At 38.3% G+C, this 12,176-nt stretch overlaps 1 protein-coding gene across 3 annotated transcripts; it reads right to left on the bottom strand.

Annotated features, from left to right (window-relative positions):
- Positions 1 to 8,100: 8,100 nt before the first annotated feature.
- On the bottom strand, positions 8,101 to 11,900 carry LOC114555695 (uncharacterized). Of its 3 annotated transcripts, none has more exons than XR_003692584.1 (3): positions 11,481 to 11,900; positions 10,293 to 10,506; positions 8,101 to 9,922 (listed from the first exon to the last, which is right to left on the bottom strand). XR_003692584.1 is itself a non-coding variant. In XM_028578286.1 (3 exons), the coding sequence occupies exons 1-3, from the start codon at positions 11,632 to 11,634 to the stop codon at positions 9,329 to 9,331; spliced, it is 813 nt and encodes a 270-aa protein (XP_028434087.1). In that variant the 5' UTR covers positions 11,635 to 11,900; the 3' UTR covers positions 8,101 to 9,328. The 3 variants fall into 3 exon arrangements, 2 of the variants coding, with proteins under 2 accessions (XP_028434087.1, XP_028434088.1); XM_028578286.1 differs by having other exon boundaries at positions 8,101 to 9,773; XM_028578287.1 differs by lacking the exons at positions 10,293 to 10,506; positions 11,481 to 11,900 and adding an exon at positions 10,074 to 10,145.
- Positions 11,901 to 12,176: the final 276 nt, after the last annotated feature.

Below are 12,176 nucleotides of genomic sequence, written 5' to 3'. Positions count from 1 at the left end.
ATAATAATTAAAAAGGTTCCCTAGCCGGGCTGTAGAGCAATATTTCCATGATATGAGTGGGCACCTTGTATGCACGAGGACGCACTTGTACGTGCACTTTGTTGGTGGCAATAACTATTGCCAAGGACGAAGAAGAAAAAGGAGACTCTAACCGACGCAAACATGAAGGTAAACAATGCAGGTTTCAAAATAACAGAAAAAAATCACTTTGCAAATGTTTTATGTGGAAGGAAATGGTTATAATTTGTTAATGCTTTAGAATACACACAACATATCTGTATGTGAACATTCACTGTTTGCATTCAAGAAAACTTCACAGGGTAACGTTAAATAAGTAATTACTATAGAGAAAATATTTAACAAATTATGTTTTAATTACTCATGGATAAAGACATTTTTTTTAATTTAAAGACTACAGTAAATAATTGAATTATTAATTGGAATGTTACATTATATTTGTATTATATATTCATTTAGTTTTTGATGCATTATTTACATTAGAATTACATTGAATTAGCTATTTAATTAACCATTTATTAACTGAAAATAACACTGAATAAGTCTATAATTATTCTGGTGTCACACTCCAGGCTGCATAGTCTTTACCTACACCGCACGACCTGCACAAAAAAATGAATTACACAATCCTGTAATGGACACAGAAAAAGCTGTGTTTTAACATCCAAGAAATAACAAGAGATGAGTCAGCTTCCTAATTAGGAGAAAGATCCAACAACAACATGTCAAAAGGAGGTAATTGCTTAGGTTTTTCTTTGTGTTTTCTGCTTTGAGAGAAGTACTTAGTTAGCTGGAGCTTTTCTTCCAAACCACAATAGAGGCTGCAAAGTGAAAGCTATCAATTTTCAAATATAATTGTAATTTCATTAAGTGTCGGTACTGATCAGCAATCTACTGTACCCCTGCAGATAATTATGAATTTCTTTTGCCATGGTGCAGGCAAAATCTTAATGTCTCTTTAATTGACCCAGGAAATTGTGATCAATATCTATCTATATCAAAGCCACATTACAACATAATAACCAAATTTATTAACCCACTAAATTACACTTTAGCACCATCTGATATGCATCGGTGTGTGTCAGATTACGTGTGGCCACTGCTGCAATGTTCCCTTGCTCTATCAAAACCTCACCCTGTGGTCATTCTTTGCTTTCCTTCCTTTCATCATCTTGGTCTCATTATAATTATCCTACTCCTTCCTCCATTTCATTTTCTGTATTTTTTCATTTCTCCATATCTTCCCTTCGTCCCCCTCTATCCCTCAGCATATAACTCTACTCTCCCCCATCCTCCGCTCCCTCCCCTCCTTTCTCAAACAAACTTCCACAATCCGTCTCTCCGTGTCTAATAAGAGTCGCTATGAGCAGTGAGAAGGGCTCCTGTGGTCCAGGGGACAGTTATCGAAGCCTGAGAGCAGCGACACGTTCATGTCGGATTGATTAACACAGTTCCCAGCCTCCCAGCCACCCCCAGTGGCCGGCCAATGAAAAATCTGATTGACAAAAAAGCAAATAACTGCACACAAACGAGGACTTATATGGAAGTCGATTCAACTGCTGACAGGCCAGAGGCACTGATGTTTTGCAGATGTGTGTGACATTTCAAACTGTTTCAGCAAAGATGTTCTTTGACCGTTTTACTTATTTGTACACATATTACACATTTGTCCATCTTTATTATGGCCTCAAAATATATGTCCAAAATAACCTTAGCCTTAAAAATATATTGTTATATTCTTTAGATTTGCTAAATATGTTTTCAAGGAAATGTAATTGCTGCCTGGCTAACTTTAACTGGCGCCGTTTTCTATAATCCAATATTGTGTTAAAAATACTGTACAAATCCATTCATACACTTGTGCTTAAAGTCAATGTTGACTATTTCAGTATTCAACTAAAACCACTTCTTAAACGTAAGCAAGTGTTTTATGTTTATTTAACATAACTACAAAAAGCTGCACTAATATTTGAATGTAAACAATTACTCCAAAAATAATACGTGTAGATTTTATTTGCATTTGTGTCAGGGTAAAATTTGTCAAATAAATCAATACAATAATAATATGTAATTTATGTGAAACCGGGTAACCATGTCATCTACATACTGTATGGGACCAATCTGATTATAATGCAAAATACATGTATTTTCTTTCTTTCTTTCTTTCCTACTCTTCTGCTTTCTAATCCATTTTCTGTAACTTTGTATCACTTGTCAGCAAAGGGATCATGATGAGCATTAATACAGAAAGAGTGCCTCTGGGGCTTTGAGGATATGATTATGAATATGGCTTAGTCATTCAAAGTAACAAAAAAGTGGACAAAATAAACCATTCATGTCTTTATATTTCCTCCCTAGTCAAATGTGAAAGAGGTTCTTATTCCTTTATGTAGACCTTTGTAAGTTTATGTAGCCGTCAAGTCTGCAGCTGGTACTGAACACAGGATTGGACAGTGTTTTCAATGTCCCTAAGCAAAAGCTTGATTCAGTTTATTAAAAACATCTGAGTCCGCTCCATGTTTTTTTGAGTGTGAGATCTTCTATGGCAACTGTAAAAAAAATACTCAATCAGGTAATATGACAAACTTTCTGGCAGCCATAATATGCCAGATTATGATATCACTACTATATTATGATAGGCCCAAAGCTCTCAAGTAACAACAGCTGGGAACAGCTGGTTGTGTTTCTAAATAGGACTTGGCTCTCTCTCAGCTGAACGGAGTACACACTTCATCAATGCGCTCATCTTGACTTGGAGCTGATCATTTCACTATTGATGCATCAAATCAATTTCTGCTTCTCCATCTTGTTAGGTAGCTTGTATCAACACCCTGTTGTGACCGCGTCTGATTAGTTTTCAGCTAGTTGTAGAAGCTGTAGTCCCCGGTTGGCACCCATAGCAGGCTGATTAGATACACGCTAAATGCATTATAGCAATGAGCAAATTGTTTCTTTGGGATGGAGCAAAAAGCAATAAGTTTAGCAAGCTTGCTGTAAAAAGGTTTACATGCATCTCCATATGATGATGGAGTTTCAAAGAAAAAAAAGACCTGTGATAATTTCTTCTGTTTAGCACTCACATTCATCAATGCACCCTCTGGCAACCTCGCTCATTTACCTATTCATTACACATCTATTCAATCACCTTTTTATTGTCTGTCGTAAACTCTACATTGACAGTGTCTCTTGCAGCTGTACCATCTCATATGCTCAGCATTCCCTTTAAAAGTAGCAATAACATGTCATTTTGGAAGAATGTTGCTTCTTTATTTGATATCCAGACAAAGAGGGATTATTGCAATGTGTAAAACAATGGAAGAGCTAGAAGGGAAAATAGGTTATGTGACGGGAGGGGTGTAGGAGCACAATTGTGCATAAGTGTGACATAAGGCTCTTTTCATTGTTGTGGCTTTTAATGACATGCTTGCATAAGCATATACAGTACAATGATATAGACATATGAAAATAGTCACACATAATGTCTGAATCGGAAAAGCAAGTGGAGCAACTTTTCACGGTTGGTTACACCTACAGCACACCAATAGCCGCGAGATTGAATTTACTGCTCTTATGACTGAACATTTCAACTACTGCAGGAGTTCATTTTTAGCGATGTATTGCTTACATATTTAAGGGTGGAGAAAATCGATGATACACTTATTTCACAGACTCAGTTTTTCGCTGTTTTGGATGCAATTTTCTTTCCATTTAGAAAATTGGCAAATCCTTTCACACACCCAACACGCAAATGTCTTTGGTGCAATCTTCAGATGAATAATTATCCACTAACTGTAATTGATAAACACATCTGCTCCAATAGATTATATTTCCAGCCCAGTTTATTAAAACAATGAAGAAGAATATTAAATTAACCAAATAAACGCTTATGTGCAATAAAGCGTTACGGCACATTTGCAGGCAGTTAACATTTTAGATAGCGCTCATAGGCCCATCACATCTCTGTCGATACTAGCAGGTGGTGGCTTCTCGGCCTTGTAATGAGCTTTCATTCTATATGGATGGCTGCAAGCTACGTATTAGTCGTGTGCAGCAGAGCTAACCTCTTATACTGTAAGTGCCACTGCAGGGGAGCTATGACACACTTGCATGTATAATCTGTCTATACTGTAATGCACAGAACACCATCATGTGTGATTACCCGCTGTACAGTGCAGGGAAGGACCGCAAACGCCTGTGCAACGAGCACGGCAAGGGAGTGGACAGCTTGCCAGAGATGAGCAATGAAGATGCAAAGGGTCCATCTGCTGAGAGCATAAGTTGGAATTTTTAATTTGTCAGGTTGAAAGTACATTTGAATTCACTTCTCAGTTTTTGGCAGCATGATCCTCATTAATTACGTGGACAGAAGCTCGCCAGATACAGCATACAAGTGTGTGTATGAAATGATTGTTTATTTTCCTGATTTACCATTAATATTTATATAATGTAGCAAGCCTACACATGTCAGCACTGGATGCTAGAGCAGCTCAAATGAGTCAGTCAATATATATATGTGTTTTCCTTTTTTCTTATACATGAATATATAAGCATGTTGTTATGTAGATAAATGGACGGATAGTTTATGCATAACAGTGTTCCAGTGCACATAAGTGTCTCCACACGTGTGATGAGCAATGTGATGATTAATGGCATTTAAATTATTTCAGGCTGCCAAATTGTTCCCACAAGCTCCTAAAAAGACAGAGGTTAGGGCAATTTAACCTCTGCTCATTCTATTCCCTTCTGGACCAAATGCAGCCTCGGCGAAACTCATTACGCTAAGAAACATACTTTGTCAATTGCTGGGCCAATTTATTAAATTTTGTACCCCATTTGGCTTTGCAATTAAATTGATTCACAAAGGCAAGTACAATGCACAATGGGTCTGTTTACCCTCAATATTGTCCATGCAGGTGCCAATTATGGTACCTGCTGTAGCCTTAATGCATTCTCTGGTTGGTGCAGTGTGTGTGTGTGTGTGTGTGTGTGTGTGTGTCGGCAAAAACATATGAGAGGCAGTATAGGAGGTAATTCATACTTCTGTCTTACATATACACCACTATACTCATACACACACACTATTATAATCATTTTACATGTATGTATGAGAGGGTATAGTAGTGTGTGTGAGAGAGTATAGTGGAGTATGTGAGAGAGTATAGTAGTTTGTGTGTGTGTGAGAGAGTATAGTAGTGTGTGTGAGAGAGTATAGTAGTGTGTGAGAGAGAGTATAGTACAGTATGTGAGAGAGTATAGTAGTGTGTGTGAGAGAGTATAGTAGTGTGTGTGAGAGAGTATAGTACAGTATGTGAGAGAGTATAGTAGTGTGTGTGAGAGAGTATAGTAGTATATGTGAGAGAGTATAGTAGTATATGTGAGAGAGTATAGTAGTGTGTGTGAGAGAGTATAGTAGTGTATGTGAGAGAGTATAATAGTGTGTGAGAGAGTATAATAGTGTGTGTGAGAGAGTATAGTAGTGTGTGTGAGAGAGTATAGTGGAGTATGTGAGAGAGTATAGTAGTTTGTGTGTGTGTGAGAGAGTATAGTAGTGTGTGTGAGAGTATAGTAGTGTGTGAGAGAGAGTATAGTACAGTATGTGAGAGAGTATAGTAGTGTGTGTGAGAGAGTATAGTAGTGTGTGTGAGAGAGTATAGTAGTGTGTGTGAGAGAGAGTATAGTAGTGTGTGTGAGAGAGTATAGTAGTGTGTGTGAGAGAGTATAATAGTGTGTGAGAGAGTATAATAGTGTGTGTGAGAGAGTATAATAGTGTGTGTGAGAGAGTATAGTAGTGTGTGTGAGAGAGTATAGTAGTGTGTGTGAGAGAGTATAGTAGTGTGTGTGAGAGAGTATAGTAGTGTGTGTGTGAGAGTATAATTAAAAAGGATGTTGGTTTGATCAAACAGGAAAATCCTCATTCCCTGATTCGCTTACAGCCTTAAAAACACGCCTGTATCTTCCCGGAGCACTGCAAGCTAAATTGGAGCTACAAGGCACAATTAAAACAAGCAGTAGAACTTTACAACACTTAAAGGATAACTTTTACAGTTTTTTGTTAGCAAGTTTAGCAGGGTAGACATGATTTTTCATTTTATTTACCTTCTTTTGCAAGTCCCGTTTGCTTTTGTGGAAGTTAACTGTAATGAAGAGGACATTACTTTGTTTTTTACAGATACAATGCGGTGTGTTCATGACATTATAAGGGAAACTGAGAGCATAGGACCTGACAGCATGGTTTTGCAAAGATTATTTGGTGAGCTTGATTCTTACAGACGGACAATGTTTTCCTTTATTTTGATTAGCCAGCAGTTAGGAGGGAGTGACAGTCGGGAAAGTTTGGGTGCACTAGAGGCTACGTATGCCTGTCTTTGTTCTATTATCAATTCAAATGAAAATTCAAGATCATTAGAAGTGAGACAACGAGCTATGTTTGATTCAAGAGCACCTCCAACTATCAGAAATGGTCTTCCTGGTCGCCCTCAGTACAGCATACTACGTGATCAAATTACCCACTGTTTATCTCTTGGAATGAGTTGGCAAAGAATAGCTGTATGCTTTGGAATCAGCAGGCGGACGCTGTACAGACATACAGAGCAACTTGAAATTGGACCACTGACCTATACAGAAATGTCTGACGAGGTCTTGACTGACATTACTAGAGAGATTGTTCTGTCTTTGAATACACAAACTGGTCAAATAATAATTCCATGTTTTTTAAATACTCTTACTATTGCAACAGTACACTACAGTATAGAAGTCCATATACCTCAGAAAATGTTTGTAGTAGCCTAAAATTAAATACAAATGTTGGAACTATTCTTATGTTTCAGATGGTTAATTTTTTTTTCTTTAATTTTGTAGTTAGTATTTTTATACCAAAACACCGGAATGCATTTACCACATCCTATGATTATACAGTACATAAGGCAAAAGTATTGGATGGAATATTATTCATGAGGAGACCCTTAATGCCCACAACAAATTTCATCTGCCTAATATTTTAATATATTTTATATTAGACTAGGAAAGGTCTTACACTGTTGTTTAATGTCATGTTAATATAATTGTGCACCCTTTGTTTTAAACAATTTCTGTAAATGATTTGACATACGACATATATACTTTATATGTCTGGCAATGGAACTTCTCAATTAAACATTTTTCGGAATGTTTTTTGCCATAGGGTTGTAGACATTAATCTACAACATATGAAGGCTTTTTGACTTGATGCACATCAACAGCAGTAAAGGGGGTTAAGGTATTAAATGCCATATCACAGGCTTCAGAGCCTGAGATTTGAGAAAAATAACAAAGAGGTTAATCAAGTTTGTAACAGATTCTGTAAAAATATTTACCATGGTTGCAGTTCTTTTGTTCATTGTCGACAATTCAATTTTCACACAGGCATATTGATGGAAACCATAAACTGGTGAGGTGGAGGATGGTATTTCATGGATGTGTTGACGGCTTTAGTCGGACCATCACATACTTGCAGTGCCTCAATAACAACAGAGCATCAAGCGTATTGGAACTATTTTGCACTGGTGTACAGAGCTTTGGCCTTCCCTTAAGAATACGCTGTGACCATGGCATGGAGAACACAGCGGTGGCCCGGTATATGCTGGAGAGAAGAGGGTTAAACAGACGCAGTGTCATTACTGGCCGCAGTGTCCACAATCAGAGGATAGAGCGGTTGTGGGCAGAGCTAAATAGAGTTGTGTCGTTTCACTTCAGTAATCTGTTTGCCTTCATGGAAAATGAAGGCATACTGGATTCTACAGATGAACTCCATTTGTTTTGTCTTCACTACATCTACTTGCCAAGAGTTCAGAGAGCGGCTGCAGAATTCCGAAATCAGTGGAACAACTATGAATTATCTACACAGGGAGGACAAACCCCTCTACAACTGTGGCAGACAGGGGTTGTTAACAGTGCCGGAGCTGGTAACTTGGCAATTGATGACATTTTTGCAGGAAATGAGACCTTTGGAATGGATGAAGATAGCACTCTACATTTAGAAAATGATAACAACATTGTTGTTCCTGTAAATGACTTTAATGTAAATCAAACAGTTATTAACACACTTCAAGAAACAGTAGACCCACTGATTGATGATAGCAACCACGGCATACAGTTATTTTTAAATCTAGTGAATGTTCTTAGTGAACGCTAATACTGAAAATGCAGCCGACACTAAGTGTTAACATGCTATCACAATTTGGGTTGTTTTGTAATTAATTGAATAATGTAACAGTAACAACATTGGGATTTTCTTTTCATCACTGTGCCTTGAACCTTTAAAGAAAAAACAAAAAGGTGTGTAGGATGTTTGTGAAATACAAACAATTTTCAACCTAGACCTTATATTCCCATGTATTTATGACTTTGTAACCCTAGTGCAAATTTGCATAGTCAATTTTGTCCACTAAAACAATTTTGTTTTTGCAATGTTAAAATTACTGAATTTGGCGATGGTGATTTCAGGGCTGTTATAATGTATTCTTTAAGAAAAAGATTTAGAATAATCATCTGAGCATGTCAGTGACAAAACATGCAATTACCCAATAACTAACATTGCATCTAGTTTTGCCACTGCCTACTGCAGGGATCTTAATAAATACTGGACCAATGTCAAAGATTGTTCTTCCCATCAGTCACTTAGACATAAAAACATAGTAAAATAGGGTCCAAGTTCAAAAAAATCTGAACTCTTTCTTCTTTAACACTCAAAAGGTGATGTGTTTTATATATATACACAAAATGCATTTTATGTCTGTTAAGAGGCACAAAGGCACTCTAAAACTTGCCCCGACAACTGCCGTTTTGGTTCAGTGGAAGCTCATACATGTAGCTGCAGCTTCTCCGTGTTGCCTGCACCGATTCGGGTCGAATTCTTTTCAATCGAAAGTACACGCATGTTTATAGCGATCGAGATTAACATAAAAAATGGACAGAATTCTCCTTTAACTATTACTAATAAAACCGTTGAAACACCACGGACACACTGCTGTAAAAGCTCCCCTAAGATTGTTTATCAGAGTCTGGTTGTTACCCCTCTCAGTGGCAGTCTCATCCACTCCATATCTTTATAACGGATCTAACATTAGCTGACCACGTGACCAAATCGCAGCCTTTGCGATTAGGGAATTGCGGTTTTAACATATCGCGATATTATTGCAAATGCAATTAATCGTTCAGCCCTAATTTTTTGCATTAACTTTCAAAACTTAATTTACTTCAATTGCTGCAGAATAGCTTGAAGTTGTTAACTCATAAAATCTACTCATTTAACAAGGTCATACTATCCAGTCACTTACACATGACTCTCGAGACTGGCCATGATAGCTTGGCTTAATTCCTCGCCATCAGAAGACAAATCTGAGATGGAGCCCATGATCGAAAGGTAGGTTGCATAGTCATCATTGTTGTCTGATTGAATCTGGTTAACAGTGGCAACATTTTCCACGTGCTGGTTCGCTCTGGTCATGGTGCCACTGGACCCTTGCGGTGATGCACAGGGCTGGTTCGCTCTGGTCATGGTGCCACTGGACCCTTGCTGTGATGCAGAGGGCTGGTTCGCTCTGGTCATGGTGCCACTGGACCCTTGCTGTGATGCAGAGGGCTGGTTCGCTCTGGTCATGGTGCCACTGGACCCTTGCTGTGATGCAGAGGGCTGGTTTGGTCTGGTCATGGTGCCACTGGACCCTTGCTGTGATGCAGAGAGCTGGTTCGCTCTGGCTCTCCTTGTGAAAGGATACCTAGAAACCTGCTGTGTTAATGAAAGTTGCGCTCCCCTAGCCCTTGTAGTCATAAAGTTGTATGTCTGATTGGCAGTGGTAGCTGTGTGGTCATTTGCTGATGACGTGTCAACTTCTACACAACTGTCCTCTGAATCGGAACTGTTAAACTAAAACAAACACAAGAAAAGGAAAAAGTAAATGACAAAAATGTAATAAAAAAAATAAAGGGGCTAAACAAATTGACCAAACCATGAAAACTGTGCACTCCAAACCGAGCAAAAAGCTCCTCTTTACAATTATTATTTGTTTAAAGCTTACAGGAACTGGAAGGCTGGTTGATGGTCTAATGTACACAGCCTTTGATCTGAATACTTTGTGAATCATAAAGCCATTCAGTTCCTGTCCTTCGTGCAACTTTGGTGAAACAAATTTGTTTCCACATGGCATCAAAAGTTCAATACTGGAAAAAAATGGAAAAACAAGAAAAAATTTAATTTCAAAACTATTATGTGTATATTCAGAATATTTCAACAATACCTGACATCCTCAGGAATTCTGTCCTTGAATGCTTCCCTAATCTCTGCAACAACCGTCCTGCAGTCCCACATTTTTCTCATTTCAAAAGGCACATAAAATATAGCCACTTTCATGAAGCCTTCTTTTGGTTTTGTGCTTGCAAACTTCACTCCATTCTGGATGAGGTAACAATACAATACCCTTGTTGAAGGTAGGGTGATTCTGGGTAGTAGACCTAAAAAATAATGCAGAAAGGATGTCATAATTGGCATTGCAATCATTAATATTATTCTAATTATTAGGATTGGTAGTAGTCCCGCAATCATATCATCATATTAGATCTTTTTTGATGGTAAAGTGTGTGGGATTAACTGGTGAGGGTGCTGATTTGCAACCAACTGGTAGGCTACCCACATAGGGTGGGAGGTAACAAGGTGGTTTAAAGAGGTGACAAAAAGCGATCACGGACACAGATTTAAACTGTTGGACTGTTTCACTTTGAAACTCTTTCATACAGATGCAGTTCATTTCTGATTATAAATCTCTAGAGGCTTTCCCAGTGTTCTGCCCTGTAATCACGGACTATCCATTTGCCTCTGCAGACAATGATATCGCGCCACATCCAGCGTCCTCCTCCCAAAGGCGAGAGAAGTGAGCAGATGAGACAGTCCCTAACATGGCATGCATTTATAGTTCCACAGCAGGAAATGCAATTCCTGTCAGTGAGCTACTGTTGGGCTAAAGTATTAATAGCATGGTATATTACACAGGATTTTTTATATTTTGAGTCCACCACTATAGTTTTAGAATGTGAGTCAAGCACGGTCCAAAGTGAATGAAAAAACAACAATTACGTTAACTAAAATAATACCGATAAGCTGTTTTACAGCGGTTACGGGTGTATCCATTGTCAATGTCATGCTTTCACTGGCTAACTAACGTTAGCTAGTAACGTTACATGAATTGAGTTATCAGATATTCCAAATGGGGGCACACATCAATGTACGGTAGCTAGCTATATGTTAAAACGAAATTAACGTTAAGGCAATCGCCATGAGAATGTCTACTTTTTAACACACCTTATTGACGTTACTTAGAGCTAACTTAGCTTCAAAGCAAGAACAATTGGTGGCGTCAATAAAACAATATCCCGGCTACAGAAATACTAGACAGAAATAATTTTACCTTAATGAGTATCGTTAAACTCACCTCTTCCTTGACTTTGAAGTCCATCCACCGAAATACTGCTGAGTTTGATATCGGGGTTGCATCCCTTGGCTAGCATTAAGACTAGCTCCTGGCTGAGTGCTGTTGCCGCTCGTTGATGCACCTGATGCAGGTCTGAAGAGCCGGCGCATTTCATCGTCAACGTTAGCGTTAGAAATAGCCCCTGTGGATGGCTGTCGTCGTTGATCCAACATTTCTGACAATGACGTCACAGCATTTGGAGTATTCAAAAAGTTATGAATGAGTCCAATGGCTTCATTAAGCCGCCCACTGTCTGCCATCTTGTCATGTCACGTCTGGTCTTGAAAGGGAAGGTGGGCCCTATGGGTGGGCCGCTAGCTACATTCTTCTTCATGTATAAGCCAATCAGGGACTGAGAATTTAGTACTATTTCCTTTTCAATCAAACTCCCTTCCGTTTCAATCAAACTCTCTCACACACACTACTATACTATCTCACATACACTACTATACTCTCTCACATACACTACTATACTCTCACACACTACTATACTCTCTCACATACTCTACTATATTCTCTCACACACACTACTATATTCTCTCACATACACTACTATACTCTCTCACATATACTACTATACTCTCTCACATACACTACTATACTCTCTCACACACACTACTATACCCTCTCATACATACATGTAAAATGATTATAATA

This window comes from Perca flavescens, chromosome 5, assembly GCF_004354835.1.
Source record: "Perca flavescens isolate YP-PL-M2 chromosome 5, PFLA_1.0, whole genome shotgun sequence".
NCBI classification, from domain to species: Eukaryota; Metazoa; Chordata; class Actinopteri; order Perciformes; family Percidae; genus Perca; species Perca flavescens.
This window is presented reverse-complemented; position numbering and strand designations above follow the sequence as displayed.